Here is a 21,719-nt window from a genome sequence, read left to right as displayed (position 1 = left end):
CGAGGTGTGCATTAGATATAAGGAAGTCACCTGAACCTGCTGCGGCCTTCTAAACAATTTATATTCAAAACCTGATCAAGTGACGTGGATTTTTTTTGTAATTCTTGACATGTTTGAGAGACTTTAAACCAACCCAGTCTATGAATTTATAAATACAATTGTGGTACAAGTATTTGTTGAAAAGAGACGCCACAATGAATTAGGAACAACATTTTAAACACATTACATTATTTATTAATATAAAATAATTATATGGTATATTTAAAGAAATATAAATGAAAAACATGTGTACAGTTACAAATGGAGTTTCTTTTTGGCAATGAACAATATGAACAGCAGAACTTAATTACAAGTCAGGTCGATATCTTTAAGTGACAAAAATGTTCTCAGCTTGAAATCAAAGTCAATGGGTCTGTTCTGAGGCTCTTTATATTTGCGGGTCATTTTATTTCCCAAGTATGTGATGAGTTCACAGTTCTCCAAAAACTGATCCATCTTTTTCTTGTACTTCTTACGCACATAATCTGGTTGCCTCGGGTTATACGCTGCAAAAATGCAATAGAAAACGAAATGGTAAATCTCTTATTTGCATTAAAAGGAACAGTATATAAGCAGTCTCCAAAAATGATGCACTGGTAAATAAAGACATTCAATAAAAAAATTAAATAAAAAAACAAAGGTCAAATTATAATATTTTAACATAATTCTTTTTAATTTATATTTTCACAATCAAAGTAGAAGTTTGAATATGACAGAGCGCGGCCCTCCCTATCAAATGTACTCACAGCTACCGATACCAGACTGTCAACATTTTACATTTCTTTGTAAGAGGGGAAGGGAACTATAGGAGGCTGGCTTAGTATGTGGTTCACCCTTAAAGGAGTGAGGCACCTTGTACTAATCCAGGCAACCATTATGGTCATATTAGTGATCTTTGATAACCATAAAAAGCTCTCAAAGTGGTAGCTGTGGAGAGCAGGCTTCAGGCTTATCTTGACGGAGTGTAAAGCAGCTTGTTTTACCACATTTAATAGACAGTGTAGATTAAATGAAAAAGTACACAGTGTTTATAAAAAATAACTATTTACTGCGCAACACAATCACTAACTGATTGGTATATCTCCAACACGATTATATCAACAATACACATTAAAAAACTCAAAAGGAATCAGGTAAGTAGAACAAATACACATTGGTCTTTAGGGGGAGGCCAAACCATATACTAAGAAAGTGGAATGCGAACTGCAAAGAAGAACAGGACTTGGACCTAAGGAGTCAGAGAAGCTGGGAGGACAAGGAACCAACTGATGTAATTACCCAGGAACCCCACGGCGGCTGAGTGCAGAATGGAAATACAGCCGGGTGCCAATGGAAGCTTTTGGAGAAGTCGTGGTTGCAGTTTTAAAGAAGAAGGACCCTTCCCAGAGGATAACGAAGAAACACTTTGGAGCATGGAAGGTTGGAGATTAATCCCACCTGTGGATGCCCCAGCAAAAACTGGAATGGCATGGTGAGAAAAAAACGATGGCTTTAGGCCTAGATCTCTTTACTGGGGTGAATGTATGAAATTTTTCTACATTCTGCCCCAGGTACTAGGTTAACTGCACCAGGAAAGCCAGGTGCATAGGGGTGAAGTGAAGTCGGAACCGGCTGTAGACGACAATGGGAGTCTTTGGAAGAAGCGACTCTCGGTTTGGACTGTTCCCATGAGGCTCAGGATCAAGACTGATTTGCATATGGCTGGGTCTAAACTTGGGCGGCATGGTGAGCAAAAGAACGATGGATTTAACCCAGATGTCTTGACTGGGTGTGAATGTATTATTTATTCAGCATTCCGTCTGTCTTTTGTTTGTGTAGCACTTTTCACGCTAAGTGAGATGGGTTTGCCCAGACGAAGGTCTCTTGCTCACTGTGCCACTGCATTCAATCTAGCCGGGCTGATGAAGGGTAATACCCAGAAACCGGTCCCAGGATGCTTGTTTCTGGTCCAGAGAGGACCTGGCTTGGCAGTTCGGTCGGGACTGTTCCCATGAGGCACAGGGATAAGACTGATTTGCATATGGCTGGGTCTATACTGGGGTGGCATGGTGAGCAAAATAACAATGGATTTAACCCAGACCTCTTGACTGGGGATGAATGTATGATTTATTCAGCATTCCGTCCATCTTTTTTTTGTGTAGCACAAGAATGACTTGGGCCCGGTCGCTCCTGATCTTCTTTAGATCCTTGGGCAGGAGGGGTATGGGTGGAAAGACGTACAACAGGGATGAGCTCCACTCGCAAAGAAATGCGGAGCCGAGCGATGACCGCCTTGGAAACTCCAGGGAGCAGTAATACTGACATTGACCGTTCTCTTCAGATGCAAATAAATCTAACCAAGGTTCTCCCCACTGCTGAAAGAGACCTTGCATAGGGAAAACAACAAGTGGTATGAAGGAATAAATACAGCACAATTATTCAGGAAGGTACTTTTAATTTGCCTTCACTGTGTTTGTAATTCACAATGAATATATCAAGCAAAATTATTTCCTCATAACCAATAACACTTAATCAATGAAATACAAAAATGACATATCATCACATTCTGTTCATGGACACACACTCTACATAGAAAAACATAGTAACCCTAAAGAATCATAAATTTTTGATAATAGCTTCCATACACATCTGGCCAGACCACTAAGAGGTAGTCTCAAAAACACACTTATAAGTCAATCAACTGCTTCAATTTGTTTACAGTGTGATACCCTATAATTTAGAAACACACTATATTTCCCTTGACTCCTCCTTAACAGTGTCGTCGATGTGACCACGTTTCAGCCGGTCATCTTCTTAGGCCTCCTCAGGACACGGTTAAAACATTAATTTGTCACCCATATAATCAAGGCAGAATCGTCATTTCCTCCAGCAAAGGTCTAAATCCTTTACAAGGGATGGAATATCCATGCCCCACGGTCTCCTTATAAAAAATGCTCCGAGGTCGGACCCCCAGGGAAGCACTCCTCCAAAGGCGTCCCCCTCCTCCTTCGCTAAGCGCTTTCCTCACTAACACGAATTACTCTGCAAGTCCGTTTTACTTACTAAGTACTGAGGAGATTATCGTACCGAGTCCATGTACTGGCAATCACAGAGACCTTGCGCCACTTCTAACTGGAGACACCATTTGTGATCCTGAAGGTATCAACGACTGAGATCGTCTGCCCTGGTGTTCAGATAACCTGGCAGGTGTTGAACCACCAGGGTTATGCCCTGCTGTTCCAGCCATGTCCAGAGACGCAGGGCCTCTCGACAAAGAGTCCACGACCCCACCCTGCTTGTTGCTGTACCAAATGGCGGTGGAATTGTCCCTGAACGGTACACAGACAAAATATCGATTTTTAAATATCGATATACAAAAATATCGAAGTTTAAATATCGATGGGACAAAATATCGAAGGTAAGTAATATCGACAGTCTTAATATCGATATTGGTATGATATCAGTAATATCGAAGTTGTAAATATCGATGTCAATAATATCGAAATTAATAACTTCGATGTTACTAATATCAATTTTTAAATAAATTTAGTGTATATTATATTGTATTTATTATGTTTTATTATTAATTTTTAATGTAATTTAATTAAATATTGTCTTTTACTACTGTAGCGGGTTGTGGGTTTATAGGGGAATAGGGTGGGAAGTAATTTAATTATGTTAAATTAATTATTAATTAGTAGGAATTATTAATTAATTAATTGAGAAATAATTTTTAATTATTTTTAATTAATTGATTAATTGATAAATATGTTCTGTAGCGGGTTATGGGTTTATAGGGGAATAGGGTGGGAAGTAATTTAATAATAATTAATTAATTGATATATGTTTGTACATATTTTAATTAATAATTAATTGGTAATTAATTTCTATTAATTCGTTAATTAATTAATATACTTTTTACATATTTATAATTATTAATTAGTTGGTAATTAATTAATAATAATTATTTAATGACATTAATTATAGTATTTTTTTATATATAATTTATTGTTATTCTTAATTAATTAATTAGGGAAAAAAATATTAATTATTAAATTAAATTAATTACAGCAAATGTGCTAATATATTTACTTTATTGTTATTGTTAATTAATAATTAATTGGTAATTAAATAATATTAATTAATTTTGGGTAAAGGAGTATTTTTAGGGTTCAGGGTCAGTTTTTAGTTTTTGGGTAAAGGGGTATTTTTAGGGTTCTGGGTCAATTTTCAGTTTTTGGGTAAAGGGGTATTTTTAGGGTTCAGGGTCAGTTTTCAGTTCATGGGTAAAGGGGTATTTTTAGGGTTCAGGGTCAGTTTTCAGTTTTTGGGTAAAGGGGTATTTTTAGGGTTCAGGGTCAGTTTTCAGTTTTTGGGTAAAGGAGTATTTTTAGGGTTCTGGGTCAGTTTTCAGTTTTTGGGTAAAGGGGTATTTTTAGGGTTCTGGGTCAGTTTTCAGTTCATGGGTAAAGGGGTATTTTTAGGGTTCAGGGTCAGTTTTCAGTTTTTGGGTAAAGGGGTATTTTTAGGGTTTAGGGTCAGTTTTCAGTTTTTGGGTAAAGGGGTATTTTTAGGGATAAGGGTCAGTTTTCAGTTTTTGGGTAAAGGGGTATTTTTAGGTTTCAGGGTCAGTTTTGGGTTTTTGGGGTACAGGGATATTTTTAGGGTTCAGGGTCAGTTTTGGGTTTTTGGGGTACAGGCGTACAGGGTAAAAACAAAAAAATATTACATTAAATCAAATAAATTACATGAAAAAAATAAAAATTACATTAAATTATTAAGTGTTTTATTTATTTTAAATGTATATGTATTACTTTTAATTTTGTTTTAATATTTTTATTTAATAGTTGTAAAATTATATGTATTTTAATATTATTTTTACATTATTATTAATATATTTAAAAAAACGATATTTTTGATTCCGATATTTTTGTACTACGATATTATTTTTTCAATATTTTTGTACTTACCTTAATGAAGATAGGATTCCGATATTTTTGCTGTCGATATTTTTGCTCCGATATTTTTGCATTTCGATATTCTGTCTGTCGATATTATGTCAGACATTCCCATGAACACCTGCACCAGCTTCCCCATGGCAGAGGGAAGAAATGCTTTCAATGTGAACCGAATCGCTCGGAGCTCCAACAAATTTTTGTGGAGTCCCGTCTCCGCCGGAGACCAGTGTTCCCTGATCTCCACCTCTTCCATGTGGCTGCCCCATCACAGAAGTGACACATCCGTCACAATTGTGAAATCTGTTTGGGGAAGGGAGAGAGGTCGCGGTTTGTTAACCACCACTGCAGATCCTTCGCAGTTCCTTCCGAGATCTGAACCACGTTGATGAGATTTCCCAGATGCTGTGCCCATTGGAACTTCAAGTCCCACTGCAGAGCCCGCATACACCACCTGGGGTGGCTTACCAACAAGATGCAGGAGGCCCAACAGGCTCAGAGTCAACCTCGCCGAACTCCAGGATAGAAGCTGAAATTTAGGAATCATAACCTGAATACCCTGGACTCGCTGCTCAGGAGGATAAGCCCGAAACTGCACTGTGTCCAGAACAGCTCCAATGAAAGGGAGCGTCTGAGAAGGAGTCAGGTGTGACTTCGGATAATTTATTGAGAACCCCAGCAAATGCAGGAGGTTCGCCGTAGTATGAAGGTGGGAGAACACTGCCTGGGGGGAAGACGCCTTCAACAACCAGTAGTCTAGGTAGGGGAAGCCTGACACCACTAACCTGCGCAGATGAGCAGTAACCACTGCCATCAACTTGGTGAACACCCGAGGGGCCCTGGTAAGACCGAAGGGGGAGCACGGTAAACTGAAAGTACTCACGGCCTAGCTTGAACCACAGGTAACACCTGTGGCACAGCAGGATGGGAATGTGAACATAGGCATCCTCTAGGCACAATGCCACCATCCAAGCTCCTTGATCTAGGGCAGACAAGACCTAAGCCAAAGTGAGCATTTAGAATTTCTCCATTTTGAGGAATAGATTTACACTTCAAAGATCCAAAATGGGCCAAAGGCCCTTCTGTTTCGGAATCAGAAAGTAGCGGGAATAACAGCCACTGCCTACTTCGGAAGATGGGACACTTTCTATAGCTCCTTTGGCCTAAAGAGCTGTAACTTCCTCTTGGAGCAACTTCAAATGATCCTCCGCCAGCCGTTCCTGATTTGGCGTAATAGGAGGGGCAAAAGAAGGGAAAGGAAGAGAATACCCTTCCTAGACGATCTGTAAGACCCACTTGTCTGTTGTTATAGATCTCCAGTGGGGGAGATGATGTCCAATTTACCCACCCTCTGGAGTAGTGTGGTCCTGCAAAATTAGCCTAAGTACTTGGAGGCTGCGGCTACTGGGGGCAGTGTGGTAGACGACTTCTGGCCTCCATTCTGACAACGAAATGTACTGCGTACATAGCCACGCATGGCTTGGGCAGCCTGAGGGGGGCGGTGGCTAGGATAGGGCTGACATGGCTGGAGCCCCTTTCATTGCCACGAAAGGGGCGAAAGGAAGACTGGCCACGAGGAGTGGAGGAGAGGCCCAAGGATCTGGCCGTAGCTTGAGAGTCCTTGAACCTGACCAGGGCAAAGTTTGCCTTTTCCCCAAAAAGCCGGGTTCCATCAAAGGGCATGTCCATCAAATTGACTTGGACATCCCCAGGGAAGCCAGTTGTACGAAGCCAGGCGTGGCGTCTCAAGGCCACCATCGTTGAAATCAACCTGCCTAGCTTAATCGGTCATATCTAATCCACACCGTATGGTGAATTTTGCTGCATCTCTCCCATCCTTGACAACTTGGGAGAGCACAGCCCGGGCCTCCTCCGGGACTTGTGACAGCACCTGCGCATCCTTCTCCTAAAGAGAGCAGGAGAAACGGCACAATAAGCATGCTGTATTCACCGACTGCAATGCCAGACTGTAGGAAAAAAAATCTTCTTCCAAAATGAGACCAGTCTCTTGGATTCCCTATCCGGAGGGGTGGAAGGGAATGCGCCTTGGGACATAGAAGCATGCACCACCAAACTTTCTGGGGTGGGGTGTTGGCTGAGGAACTTTGGGTCACCTGGAGCTGGGCGATAGCAGCGTACAATTGTCCTATTCACAGGAGCCCCTGTGCTAGGCTTGGACCATGTTCCCAGAAGGACATCCGTAAGTGCCTTGTTGAAGGGCAATAGGGGATCAGAAGTGGAAACCCCAGGCTCAGGCACTTCGGTCAGGAGATTAGTCCAAACATGCACTGAGGGCAGCTGCAGTCCTAGGACCTCAGCTGCCCTCTTAACCACCATAGCAATGGATGCCCCCTCCTCTATAGCTGCCGTAGGCGGAGAGAGCATGACAGGATTCCCCAAGTTCCCCATACCAGTCCATTGTCTCCTCAGAGACATCCTGGTTCTCAAGAGGGTCTCCAGACTCCTCCCAATCCTCTCCCGATCCCAGCACAGCCACAAAGTACTCAGGCGACAACATAGAACCCCAGTGTGACGGGGCAGGGGCGGTCCCTGGAGGCCAAGGGGGCACTACGGAGAACATGCTACCGGCTGTCGGGAGGCAGAGCAGGAAACCGGAACTGGACATGGAGAGAGAAGAGGCGGGGCATGGGGAGGCCAGAGTCGAAGGAGGAGAGACCGGGGGATCAAAAGAGACAGCCGCGGAGACGGGAGGAGCAGCGGACACAGTCGACAGAGAGGAGACGAAGCCATCCCAGGAGAAGGGAAAGGAAGAGACCAGGAGAGAGTGAGCGAGGTCGACCTGCGTGATGGCACTGAGGACGAGGCAGCCGTGATTCCATTGCAGGGTCGCAGTGTCAGGCATGTGTTTTGTGCTGCCAGAGGGTTGATGAGGGGTTGGGTATTCACCCAAGTAGTGGTTTTGTGGTAATAGGGTTCTGCAAATAGAGATGCACCCAACTTGGTGTCCTGTGAAACCATAACAGGGCACGTAAGCCTAATACCCATTATTGGAAGAGCTAACTGAACAGCATATAAAGCAAGCTGGGAGTAGGAAAACGGGCACCCATAAATGAAGAGAGGAGTTATATCTCAGTTTTTCTCCCTTTCCTCACGTGGGTGGGTCCCCCTCACATCCCCTTTATCCTGTGGAGCAACAGTAAAGAATAGAAAAAAGCCAATCCTACTGCACAATAGAGGGTTGGAGTAACAACCCCATTCACCATTTAAGGAGTAATAACAGGACTGTATTATTAGCCCCTCCATTCTGTTTCCCGAAGGGAAGACCTGTAGGAGAGACAGACCGAAGACCTGGACGGGAACCCTAGAGAATAAACCAGATCGGACCGCCAAACCAGCCGAATTACCCCTCGATAACGGATGTGCTTAATAAAGCTGATACCTCATATATCCCGAGCCTCCTGTCGTTCTTGTTGCATGACAAGTGGTGTCAGAAGTGGGATCACCTCCATACCCATCACGTATCAAGACCATGTCTCAGCCTAACAGCTTGGAAGATATGCTAAAGCAGCTAACTGAGGTTCAATGCCATTTTTAGCTAGTGGTGGAGGGTCAAGCCACTGAGGTCAAGGCTGATCGCGAACACCTACAAAAGGCCCTCCAGGCCCAAGCGGGTCTGATCACGCAGAACAAGGCAGTAGAGGACACCGCCATACAGCGTTTGTCAGACACTATAGCCAGCAGTAAAGTCCACCCCAATGTACCCAGCTCAGTCCTGCAGAAATATCAGGCTGGCAAAGTCCCAGACTTTTTCTTTACGAACTTCGAGTGCGTTTCAGGCACAGCACAGTGGCCTGCCGAACGCTGGGGTCAGTACATTGCGCCCCTTTTGTCAGGAGAACTGCAAACTGCGTGTCAGGCCACTAACCCTGGAGGAACAACCCCATACGGGATCCTCAAGAAGGCAATCTTGGAGAGGCTCGGATGTGACCAGGAGCACTATAGAATACATTTTTAGAAAAGAAAAGTGTCTTCCTCAAGACAACCCTAGAGCTATATTCTACAGAGTACAAGACCTGGGCACCCGATGGCTACAATCTCACACCTCCAGTATGGAGGAAGTGATGGACAAGATCCTATTGGAGCAATACCTGGATGGACTACCCAGTGCTACCAGCGCATGGGTAAAACAACACCCCAATGTAACCATCACTAGTGCCTTGGAACTGGCCTGGGCCCATCAAAGAGCCCCGGAAGTACAGCCACTTATGCCCAGACTACTCTTGCCCGTTACACCAAGGTGGAGACACCGCACCTCGGGCACCTCTGCTCCCCAACCCCGGCCTCTTATCGATACATCTTTTCTTCCCCGTCCTGTTGTAAAAGAAGGAGGAACAGGGCCTCAATGCTTCCGCTGTGCGGAGTGGGGTCATGTAGCGCATACCTGTCCCCAGAGACACAATTCAACAGAGCCTATGGACATAGGGTACACAAAAGGGAGCGAGCTACTAGTTGGTGAAAAGAATAGGGCTTTCCACTTCAGCCTAACCATAACCGGCGTCCCCATCAATGCGCTTATTGACTCCAGATGCCATCATTCGGTACTTACACAGGAGCGTGTCTTGGCACATTCTGTTTCCCGAGGGTAAGCCCTGTAGGAGAGACAGACCGAAGACCATGACGGGAACCCTAGAGAAGAAACCGGATCGGACCGCCAAACCAGCGAATTACCCCTCGATCAACGGATGTGTTTAATAAAGCTGATACCTCAGTAATATCCCGAGCCTCCTTGTCGTTCTTGTTGCATGACACCCTGGGTTCTATCGACGTCGGAATCGGCGCTGCTTGATGCCGTTTCGGCTCCGTGTTGTCAGGTCTTGCGCCACCGATGGGATCAGCGACATCATAGACACCGACTTCGGATACGATGCCGGGGAAGGTCGCGTTGGCAAGACCCCGCAGGGCCCAACGGTTCACCAAAGGGATCGTTCTGCTCGAATGCGCGGTCCATAGCCTCATAAAACTCTAATTTGAGCAGGAGTCACTCCGGCTCCCGAGCGGGAGTTACTATGGCTCCCGGAAAAGGTGGAAGGCGCGAAGTCCACTCAGGCTCCGGCTCCGCAGAACCGTGCTTAGAGCGTTGGTGCTCCTCACCTCTCTCGACGACGGATGCCAGTTGAGGTGAAGTCAAAGTTCACTTGGTCTTCTTCTTCTACTTCTGCCTCTTCCCCGAGTGTCTTGAAAACCTCACATGAGAGGAAAAGGACTTAGGGCTCCATGAGCGGTCCCGTAGCCTCCTCTTCTTCGAGCGGGACCGTGACCTCCTCGGAGTCTCACTTGACGGTATGGACTGACTGGCCGCAAGCAACTTCATCGCTCCCTCCCTCAAGGTCTTTGGGGCCATCGCCCGACAGTCTGAACACAGCTTTGAACCAAGGTCGTGTTCAAGACACCACAGGCAAACGCGGTGGGGATCGGTGACCAACATCATGTGGGAACAGGTCCTGCATGGTTTAAAAACCTATCTTCCTCGAAGACATCCCTTGCACATGAAGTCGAATCCAAAAATATCGACAAAAGTCAAGAAAAAGCATGCCAAAAATCAGCAGAGGGGTAGCTCTTCCTGGATCGGCGCTTAACTGACGCGGAAAGAAAAGAACTGATGTCCGCGTGCCTGGGTGGTGCCTAGATAGGCACTACGACATTATAACCGACTCTACCGATGCCAACAACTTCACGCGGAGCCGAATGAAGCTAGCCAACATCGCGTGCAAGGGGTATTGCTCAGCAAAAGTTTCCAGATCCAGCCTAACGCCTGGGAAATTCCAAGGTAAGGAATTTGCAGCTAGAAGTCTTTATCAGATATATAGGTTTCAGTCCAGGATGGTGGTGTTAATGCCAGAAAGGCAGGAGAATTAACAAGATTGCATAAGAGCAGGGTCAGAATATCTTTAAACTGTTGAGGTATCTAGCCTGGCCCTCTGGTCTGAATAAACCTTGTGCCCAGTAAGTAATAATCAATCATGTCCTGAGTGGCCCAACACTCTTTCTAATACAAATTGGTATAATACTGGTGCAAGACAGATAGTATCTCAGAGCAACTTGTAACAATATTACCATTAACATCTGTTATGCCTGGCATTATGTTTTTATTGCTTTTTTTCCGTAAGGTGGATGGCCAATATTTTACCCATCTCTTCACTATTCTTAAAGCATGAAAACCCCTTTGCTGAATATTTAGAACAATCACTAATCCGAATTATCTTCCTAAAGCTACGCTGCAGCATTGTCATAAGTCCATCTATCTCCGAAATACTATCTTGGCCACTCTGGTGCTCATAATGCTCATAGAGCAGTGAGTATTTCATCTCTAGTCTAGTAAACCAATCCTGCTGTCATTTTCCTTAGCCTGCTCATCTTTGTCTTTGCAGATGATGAAACTGGTAGTCTGGCCCTGCACAAAGGCTTTTAGGGCATCCCTGACTATGATTGGACTAGCAGAGCCTCTATTAATACTAATGAATATGCCAAGGCAGGACCTCATGAAATAGACATATGTAGAATCCAGCAATAGTTTGCGATCAAATGTCCCTCGGCAAGGAATTTGTGTGTGAGCCATTTGACTTAACTTAATGACTAGTGATAGGGTTTTGTGATCTAAAATAATTCTAGGATGTAGTCTAATAGACACAATAAGTAGAAGTTTATTACTAACAAAGAACATGTATAGACAAGAGGATGTACCATGAGGGATAGAATGAAAGGTAGACCCAGGCTCACTCTCCCGACAAGGCCGCCAAACATCCCGGAAAGCATGTGTAGCGAGAATCTGTTGAATGGCCGCCCTGGACTTTTTCATACACCACAAATTGGTATCACGGGGTATAGTTGAATCCACTCCAGGGAGCATGGCCAAATTAAAGTCCACGCACATGATCATTGGGACTGACCACATGCTAAGTTCTCAGAGGAGAAGATTAAACATTGCAGGATCATCAGTGTTTGGGCGTAATCAGTGCATACTGTTTGCTGTATATTATTATTGCCTATACGCACAATTAGCCACCTGCCAGAATTATCAAGTTTAACCCAATGAGCGGCACACTCCTGACCCTTGGAGAGCAATGTCACCCCTGTCTTAGAAGTATTGATCACTGACGCGGCCAGAATGTGGTAGCCTAAACCATTCAGCTTATGACACTCCCTGATGGTAAGATGGGTCTCTTGTATGCAGAGAAGATGAGGTTACGAAGTTCCTACCTAACGTTTGCAGTGGCGCACAGACCATTTATATTCCAACTGAGAATCTGTATCCCCAGGCAGTGACCATCTTCAATATTATTTTTCACTAGGTTAGAGTCTACTATCCTTCCTATGCATATTTTCCCGATGAAGCTTCACAGCTTCACTGCTTACATAGCCCCTCCTAATGCTGTACCTCCTCTTAACACCCTGGGACACCATTGCCCCACCAGAATTATTTTGCTTCACCTTGTCACATTGTGCGTGTCATAACCCTCCTTGTTCCCCACCCTACGTCTCTCCCCGCCACCCAGATCCAAGTCGAATTCTGCCCTACAGATGAGCAGGGCTTTAAACCTTTGATTTGAGAACACACTACCCTGCCCCCTCTTGTGAATTAGCTACCCAGCTGACCACACGCTCCTCCTCCAGGGGTGCTCAGCATAATCTATATAATCTATATAAATACAAATTTTACTGTGGAGGCTCCATTGACGTTCCACTGTCTCTCAGCAAAAATCTGATGTGACAAAGAACTCCACTCTGCAGGCTTTCACCGGCTTTTTTGGGTGGGCCATCTGAAATATATATGTTACCTAAACAAAAAGTTCCCCAGGTATATCAAAATAGCGTGTGGGAAATTAGCTGCGCAGCATTTAATCAGCTTGCGGAATGGTAATCAATCGGCATATTGTATTTGACAGTCATGGTCCCAATTTTTGAGTTGGGGGAAGGACTCCTGGAAAAAGTAGAATGTAGAGCCGGGGGTTATCCTCTTCATGCCCCTCAGGGATCCGTAATACAAGAAGGCTATTGGGCTGCATCCACTTTTCCACATCTTCCATTTTCTGTGACATGGCCTGCAAGTTGTCAATGTATTTTTTATTGGAATTTAGGCTTACTGTCTGAAATTCAATGGCAACAAGGTGACCACGGAGGATGTCCATATTATTAGCCATGTTTCACAGTACCACCTGTGTTTTTAGATGGGAGGCCTTCAGAGGCAATGAGTATTTTTTTTATTCCTCCCAATAGAGTTGGAACAGATTAAAGATGAAAGTAAGGATAGGGGAAGCAGGATGCCACAGTACTTCATCCTCGCTAGTCTTCCCCAATGCCATACAAACATGAATTAGGTCATTTACGGGGTTGCCATCCCAGTCTTTCCTAGTGCCCAGGAAATAGGTGATTTGGCTCTCACGATCAAGTCGCCCTCACTGTCTGAGCCTGATTCAGAGGTAAGCAGGCCACCTGTCTCGAACTGGTCTGAGAGCGAGAAAAAAATCTCCATCATCTTTTGATTGTGGTGGGACTACTACTGCAAGCCTCCTCCAAGCAAGCAGTCGGCTGAGACTACCTGTGTCACTAGCTCATTATCTGTATTGGGGCCAGATGCCGTCGATTCATCTCGACCACCCTGTAGGGCTTGTATAGTATAGATCTTTACAGAAAGGACATGAATTTAGCAGATGCAATTGACACAGAAGGTACTACTATAGGTACAGTAGGCACAGTCATGGAAGAGGCATGGAATACAGCAACAGAGATAAAAGAGTCATGTGAACCTACACCCTTGAGGCCAAAAAAGACCACCAAAGATCTCCGCGCATGAGGTTGGGTGAGGCCATTTGTTGATAGACCAGAAGAAGAGGAATCAGAGTGGGCACCTACTTTTGATGCCGTGGTGTAGGTTTCTGTAGAGACTTTGGAGCAGGCTGCAAGTTCCAAGCAGTATTCCCTCGCACATGCAACATGTCCAGTGGGTTGAGTCTCCCCCGCTCGAAAGAGTACCTGTGGAGTTATCCGTTCCAACATGAAGCATCTCCAGTACCGGAGAAGTAGCCATATGTGCTGAGTCCCGTTCATGCTGCTTGAGTGTTTTGGGCTACTTGGGCTTTGTGCATGGAGCCCAAGGCTCTTTGGGCACCTTGTTTGGTTCCAGCTCTTTTGGCACTCTGGACGGCTGTCCAGCCGAGATGGCAGTGTGGGAGCCGTCAAATCCTGTAGCTCAGTCATCAGCCTGGCCATCCAACACAGCTTCAGCAGCACCAGCGGCTGCATGCATTAATAGGCACCGGCACTAGTGCTGCGCACACTGCTTGTGCCTCGGGGCCCGGTATCGCGGCGTCTTTCCTCATGCAGGGCCACCTAAGGATCAAGAGGAGAGCCCCTCTAGTTGCTCCCAGCGCACAGGAATGCCCCGTGAATCACTGCGTAAAGGGCGTACAATCAAAGAAATGAAGGTCCACCCAGCAAGACCACTGGAGGTCCACGGAGCAGCGCCAGATGAACAGGTAAGGGGTACCAAAAGGATGACCATCGAGAATGAAGTACATAGTTCATGCTGAGCCTTAGTTGCACATATAGATGCCATTCCACATCATAATCCCCCTAGGAGGTACAGGGCGCAATCAGCCAAGCCCTGCCATCTTACTCAGCGCAACAATATGGTTTGTAATACTACACAAGCTCACTGCAAGAAGCCTTGTACTTTCTTGTTATTGCCAATCCGACAAATGGTTTGTGCTTTGCACTCCCGAGATGAAGAGCATTTGTTAGACTTAGCAGTGGCTCAGGAGAGTATCGACAGAGGAATCCAACTGAGTTCAGAGAGGCGTGGACCTGAAAAGTGCCCCTGCAAAAGAGGGCCTTCGTGCATGTTCCATCGCCTAAGCAGGGAAGCCCATCAAGGTAATAATAAGCCAACCCCAGCTTTTGGATGGAGGGGGGTTGTATTAGACTAGGCCCTTTCTGCAGGTTTGTTTCCATCTTTGCCTTACACCTCAATTTTTTTGTGTGCTGATTTTGCTTATGTTGGCCTTATGACTCTGCGCACTTTACCACTGCTAAATAGTGCTAAAGTGCCTATGCTCTCTCCTTAGAACATGTTAGATTAGATTATACTGATTTGGCATATGCAATTTAATTATAAGTCCCTAGTAAACTGACACAACATGTGCCCAGGGCCTGTACATTAAATACTACTAGTGGGCCTGTAGCATTAATTGTGCCACTCACTTAAGTAGCACTTTAAACATGTCTCAGGCCTGCTATTGCAGGCTGTGAGTGTGCAGTGTTAAACTGCCCTTTCGACCTGGAAAAGTAAACTTTTTGCATGGCGCAAACCTTCCTTTTCAATACCCATGTCACCCCTTAGGTAGGACCCGGACACCCTAGAGGAGAGGTTGCAATATCCTAAAAGTACGAGTTACTTACCTTTGGAAATGATGTATCTGGTAGAGACGATTCTAGCCGCAGATTCCTTAATTTAGAATTATCCCCAGGCGTGAGACTGGACCGGGGACACTCTTTGCCACAGCATCCCCCGCGCGCCGGGGGGATGGCATCACGCGGCTCCGCCCAGGTGTTGTCTGCGTACGTGACGTCAGCGAGGTCACACAAGTCCCACCCTGGCGTGTCTACATCAGTTTTCTTCGGAGAACTTTTCTGCGCCACAAAGCAGAGCCGGCAGAGAAACTGTGGAAGCATGGGCACAGTGTGCGAAACAGCAGGAAAATGGAAAAGAAAAAGAAATGGTGATGAAGAACAACATAAGGAGCAGTGCCAACACTGCAGTACCCAAAAGCAGGGAAAGAAGAAAGAACAGAGCACAGCCCTGAAAAGCCACCCTGCCAGTCATGAAAACACAAGACAAGGAACATATGCAAAATGGCATGACAACATGTAGCAAGACTACAAATGCGACTAAGACCCATGAAGGGGAGCCAGTTCCAAGACAAACAGGGGACGACAGACCTCCAAGGCAACCCTAGCACAGAGTGGGACATCCTCCCTCTAGGGAGCCAGAGCAGGGCACAGCCAAATGACCCAACCCCAGAGGGTAGCAGAGGGGCCAGGACCTTCAGAAACAAGAGGGAAGGAAAGGAGGGACGAAGGTAGGCCAGCCTCAATCCTTGAGCAACCAGAGCAGAGGAGCACAGGAGTACCTATAGATCCAGCCTCTACAGAGCCTAGAAGAGGAAGGAACAAAAAGCAAGACAACGTCTTGTCAAAGAGTGGAAGAATGCACGCACTCCTCATAACCATCCACTGGGAGACAAGTGCAGAAGGGCAAGCCAAAGGGTCCTCGCAGAACGGGTGTAGGAAGGGCGGGCTGTGAAGGAATCTGCAGCTAGAATCGTCTCTACCAGATACATTGTTACCGAAGGTAAGTAACTCGTACGTCTGATAGAGACTACTAGCCGCAGATTCCTTAACATAGGATAGATACCCTAGCCATAACCACAGAGAAGGAGGGTCTGCGGAAGGACCCCACCAGCCTTGACACAACAGAAAGGCCAAAAAGGGACTAGTCCCATGGACAGGGCGAAGAGCCCCTTTCTCCAAGGCAAGGAGGGGGAACCCCCACAAGCAGAACACCACCCACCCTAAGAGGTATGTGGGAAGAAGAGGGAATTTAGAAGAATTCAGAAGAAGCCCGTTCACCCTCAGCAGAGGAACCAAGGGCAAGGCCAGGGAGGCCGAAGCACCCCACACCCCTACAAGGCAACAAACCTTCCATCAAATTCCAGGACAAGGAAGAGGAAGAAGAAATGCCTAGAGGGCCCAAGGAAATGAGGGAAAAGAAGGCGAGCCCAACATAGATGGAAGGCAACCGACCAGACAGAGCGGCGCCCGCAGCAATAAGCTTCCGAAAGCAGGAATAACAGCCCGGTGCCCCAGAAAGACCGGGCAGGCTATGCCCGACAAAGGGAGAAACACAGAACCATCCCAGCCTCCAGGACAGAAGCATGAAGGCGAGGAAATGCCCGGACACACTACCAAGAGGGGTTCGCGCACACGACCTAAAGAAGCATCAGCAACATATATAAATGCCATGGAGAGCAAAGTCCCGGAGGTGACCAGAACTCCCTAGCAGAGCGCAAGCTATATAACAGCTACCACTACCCCACAAAGGGTAAGTTAAGTCCCTGGGAACCCTCTTTGGAAGGAACTTCCACAGCAGAGGAAAGAACAAAAGAGCCATGGGGAAAACCTAACGGAAGACTTGTCAAGCAGCTCAAGAGAAAAACAGAAGGCCTAATCTGAAGGCCAATTCTGTGCAGATAACTCAAACAGAAACACAGTCAACAAGGGGCCGTCCAGCAGCAGCCAACAAAGCCACAGTCCCAGCAAGGAGGACTTGAGTGACCATAAAATACACCTCACAGCAAGGGCAACCGGCCCAAAGAAGGTCCAGAACCAGATCAACTCAGCAGTCACTGAGGAGGGGAAGGAGAAGGAGGAGGAGAAGGAAAAGGAGGAGGAGGCGGAGGAGGAGGACGGAGCCTTGCCAATAAACCTCTGCCTTACCCGGGAGTGCAGCCCTGAATCGCTGGTTTCCTGCTGAACACTTCACCACGCCTCGCGGCCCCCGCTTCGCGGGAGCCGCTCGAGGGTTTTAAAATCTTGCCAGGACCTTGTGGATTGGGATATTGACTGTGCATTGAAGCACCTATGCCCTCGCTGCAGACCACACACACGGCCAGAGGCGGGACTGCGAGGACCAGCCTGCTGAGCGGCGCTGATCGGCCGCAGCTGGTCCTCTTCCCGCCCCTCCTGTTTCTCCCTTGATAATCTGCAACTGACACGCGCACGCGGAACGCGCGCGGGACTAAGGCCGGGGCGAAGACCGGGCCAAGAGCGGGCCCGTTTGTGCCCGTTCGTGACCAGGAGTGACCGGACCGGACTACCCCCCTAACTTGTATAAGCCCCCTCCTGCTATTTGGGCCATGGCCGGCAGAGATTCCAGGATTAAATCATCGCTAACTGGAAGTCTCTCAACTGCTGGAGGTATGGAAAAATTTCTTATAAGGGCCAACAACATCATAGACAAAGAAATTGTCATCTTGGAGAAACGCCTATCAACCGAACTCATCTCTCTTAAACGCTCATCTATAGGGCCCCTCGCCAATGCCAAAACACCTACCAGAAACAGTGAATATTCTAGCCATATGGTTGAATCGCAGCCTGCTATCCTGGAGGTAACACCCCCGCCAAGAGTAGACTCTGACACCATAGTTAACACAATTGTTACTGTAGCGGATATTAACCATGCTCCCGACAGTAATAATGTCTCTATCTTGTCTAACCATGAAGAGAGTATTATTCATTATAAGAGTCAAGGGGAGAGGGAAGGCGCTATTAGGAAACGGAAAAGAGTATATAACAAAAAGGAAACCAAATTGGGAAGATCTGCCAAATCAGCTAAAGTGCGGGGCGAGCAACCCCCGACTATCAACCCCCAAGAAGTTACTCTCCTTGGGAGAGAGGCGTCTATGGAGTGGGTCGTGGCCTTACTCAAATCAATTATATCACCGCTAGAGGCAAAATTGGACAGGTTGGATTCTAGAATATCCAACATAGAGAAAACCACTGCTTCGATCCTAGCTATTTCTAGTACGCCCAAATGCCAAAATACCCCTCCTATTGTCCCAACCCCTCCGGTCCCCCCCCCTCCAAATCCGAACCAACCCACTATTCCTTCTTTAGTAAACTGTCTACCCACCCCCTCCATGCCCAGCAATACAACCGACCAGCACGTGGCGAGTCACCAAGCCAGTCAGTCTAATCCCCCGGTGCATATGGATGAGGTAAATCAGGGATCCCCGGCCAACGAACATAAAACCCCTAGACTTAGACGGCCTGATCTCCCGCCAGAAGCCAATCGGTTTACGGTTATCCTAGCTGGAGTACCGCCATTAGAAAAAGGGGAAACAGAAACCTTTAGTTCCTTGAAGAGCAAGATTATCAAATGGCTCAACTGGAATAGACCCCTCCCGACCCATTTACATAATGAAATCATCATGGTTAGGAGGGTTCCCTGGGTTGGTAAGACTCCCAAAACCATCAATGGAGACTGTATTACCGTTAGCTTTAGAGATCCCCGTACGGTTTCCCATATCTGTGCGGGCTTCAATAGATCTTTTGATTCCACTATTCAGACCCTTCCAGTTTCCTACTTCTTCCCACCAACTAATAACTTCCACCATTCTAGAAGAGGGGATTGGACTGTTGTGGAACGTAGGGGCAGGCAGCGACCGTTTGGCATCAGACCTCCAAGGCTACCCCAATACATGCCCCAACCCTACCCCTTTTCTGAATATAATCGCTATGGCTGTCTAGAAGGCATGGAGGGAGTTGATTGACTACCCCCTGATGTTCCATCTCTTGAGCTGATTCCTGTCACTGGAGACAGAGAAGTCCCATCTATTTTCATACCACCGGTCCAATGCATGGTAACTGCTTTTAATATGATATCTATTCCATCTGTTGACCCGAAGACAGCTTACCCTGTACCCCATGTCCTGGGACCTACAGATGTGGGTCATGCAACATCATCTATCATAGTTACCCCCACTGAACTGGTACAGGTCCCCAAGCCAACAGGATACTCAATGGCGAGTTGGAATATTGCAGGGTGGCAACAAAAAGTTGTAGCCCTGGGCTGGAGAGAGCACATCTCGGAATTTGACATTTTGTGTCTGCAAGAAACATGGTCTGTGGAAGATATTCACTATGATAGTTTTGTCTCTTACAATTGTCATGCTGAAGAATCGGTTATGGGGAGGGCTAAAGGCGGACTACTGATTTTACTATCTGTACACCTCCCTGTACATGTAAGAAAAAGCCACCAAGTGGGGTCCCATTCGCAGATATTGGAAATAATGGTTAGTAGGGGTAGAAATATTCTGTTGATTAACCACTATAATAACACCTTTGACCCAACCAGTACCTCTGCCGTGGATGAACTTGAAACAGTTTTAGACTCAATTTTCTATAAATCGGCCATATCCTATGATATTATATGGGGGGGAGACTTTAACATCAGAACCTGCCCTCTCTCTTATACAACAGCTTGTGGGTATGATGGGGACAATGGGGAGTACTCATTACATTTTTTACACTCCCCCTATGGTACTTCCCTCAACAACCTTATGTTAAAGTATGATATGTCCATCCATCAACATGCCCCTGATAATGAGGGTAATATGGCCCCTACTTTTACGGGGAGGAATACTGCTTCTATTGTTGATTATTTGCTCATCTCAACCCGGATAGTCCCGCACTGTACGGTCCCGCTTATCCTGGACCTTGGATTGAGTGACCACAATGCCCTAACTATGTCCATCTTTTGTGAGATCACTAGGAAGGAATTTTCCGGTAGGGTTGTAGATGACATTATCCCATGTAGGCCAAACGGGATACGAATTAAGTGGTGTGGGGAAAAATCCGAGAATTTACACCGTAGTGTTGTGAAAGCCGGTTTAAAAACGATACTCTGTTTTCTCGAAATCGATGCCCCATCTGATTGTATCGTAAATAATTTTGAGAAACTGGGTACCATAATCAAGCAAACCCTTACTACCAAGAAGGTCCCAATTAAACGGGAAACACTGGGCTGGTTTAACCAGGCGTGCACCAAGGCATTAAAAGCCCTTAAGCTTGCCTTTTCCAACCTGCCTAGAGACAGGGAAGCTGTTAAACACTTGAGGGCCAATTACAACATTGAATTGAAACACAGGAAACAAGAGCTCAGAGAATTAGCCTGGGACGATTTGAATAAAGCAGCAGCCCTCCGGGACAGCAAGCTGTTCTGGAGCACTATTAATAGCCCATTTCTCCAAAAGGAAGAATTCCCAGTCCTTACCGCTCAAGTAAGCGAAGCTAGTTGGGTTTTACATTTCACAGGGATTTTTGACCCAACCGGAGAGTCTAACGATAACATCTGTAACAACCTTATTACTCCAGTTGAACCCCTGGGAATCATGATTCATGAAGTAGACATGGCTATAAAGAATAGTAAAGGAGGGAAGGCACCTGGCCCAGATGGGGTATCAATTGATCTTTATAAATATGATTTGGCCCTGTGGAGTCCATTACTAACCCTAGCGTTTAATGCTGCTGTGGATAACAAGACTCCGTCAAGTTGGGGTGAATCCATTATAATTCCTATCTATAAGAAGGGGGATAGAGGAGAGGCCAAGAACTACCGCCCTATCTCCCTTCTGGACTCCTCATTAAAAATCCTGAGTAGGGTCTTACTATCACGACTGGAAGAATGGGCTACAGACAATAATATTCTCGCCCCATCCCAATATGGCTTTAGAAAAGGTCTTGGTACTATAGAACAATGTATTAACCTGAACCTTCTAATTGGAAAATACACCAAGGCCAAACCGGGATCTCTGTACCTGTGTTTTGCGGATCTATCTAGCGCCTTCGATCTGGTTGACCACACTTTGTTGTGGTCAACCTTATTGGGTATGGGTGCCCCCCCTGCTATTATCCACTTTTTAGCTAGACTTTATTCCAACCTATCGGCCCAAATTCGTTATGGACCAGCGGGGGAGTGCACAAGAAAGATCAAGGTAAGATCTGGCATCCGACAGGGATGTGTTTTGGCCCCGTTGCTTTTCTCGCTCTTTATTAATTCAGTCGAGCAAGATTTAAAGAAAATCCAAGCTGATGCGCCTCAAGCAGGAGGTCTTCCTATACCGGTATTACTCTATGCCGACGATACTGTTTTACTCTCCAGGACCCCCA

The 21,719-nt window shown here is 46.1% G+C and overlaps 1 protein-coding gene across 3 annotated transcripts in view; it reads right to left on the bottom strand.

The window, feature by feature from the left end:
• Positions 1-217: 217 nt before the first annotated feature.
• The window catches only part of AK9 (adenylate kinase 9), a 1,394,796-nt gene continuing 1,373,294 nt past the window's right edge, over positions 218-21,719 (bottom strand). For all 3 annotated transcript variants that reach the window (XM_086926806.1, XM_086926808.1, XM_086926807.1), the window contains exon 44: positions 218-545. In XM_086926806.1, coding sequence (XP_086782932.1) covers positions 343-545 — 203 coding nt within the window. In that variant the 3' untranslated portion in view covers positions 218-342. The remainder of the gene's footprint in view (positions 546-21,719) is intronic.

Source organism: Lissotriton vulgaris, chromosome 6, assembly GCF_964263255.1.
Source record: "Lissotriton vulgaris chromosome 6, aLisVul1.2, whole genome shotgun sequence".
NCBI lineage: Eukaryota > Metazoa > Chordata > Amphibia > Caudata > Salamandridae > Lissotriton > Lissotriton vulgaris.
This window is presented reverse-complemented; position numbering and strand designations above follow the sequence as displayed.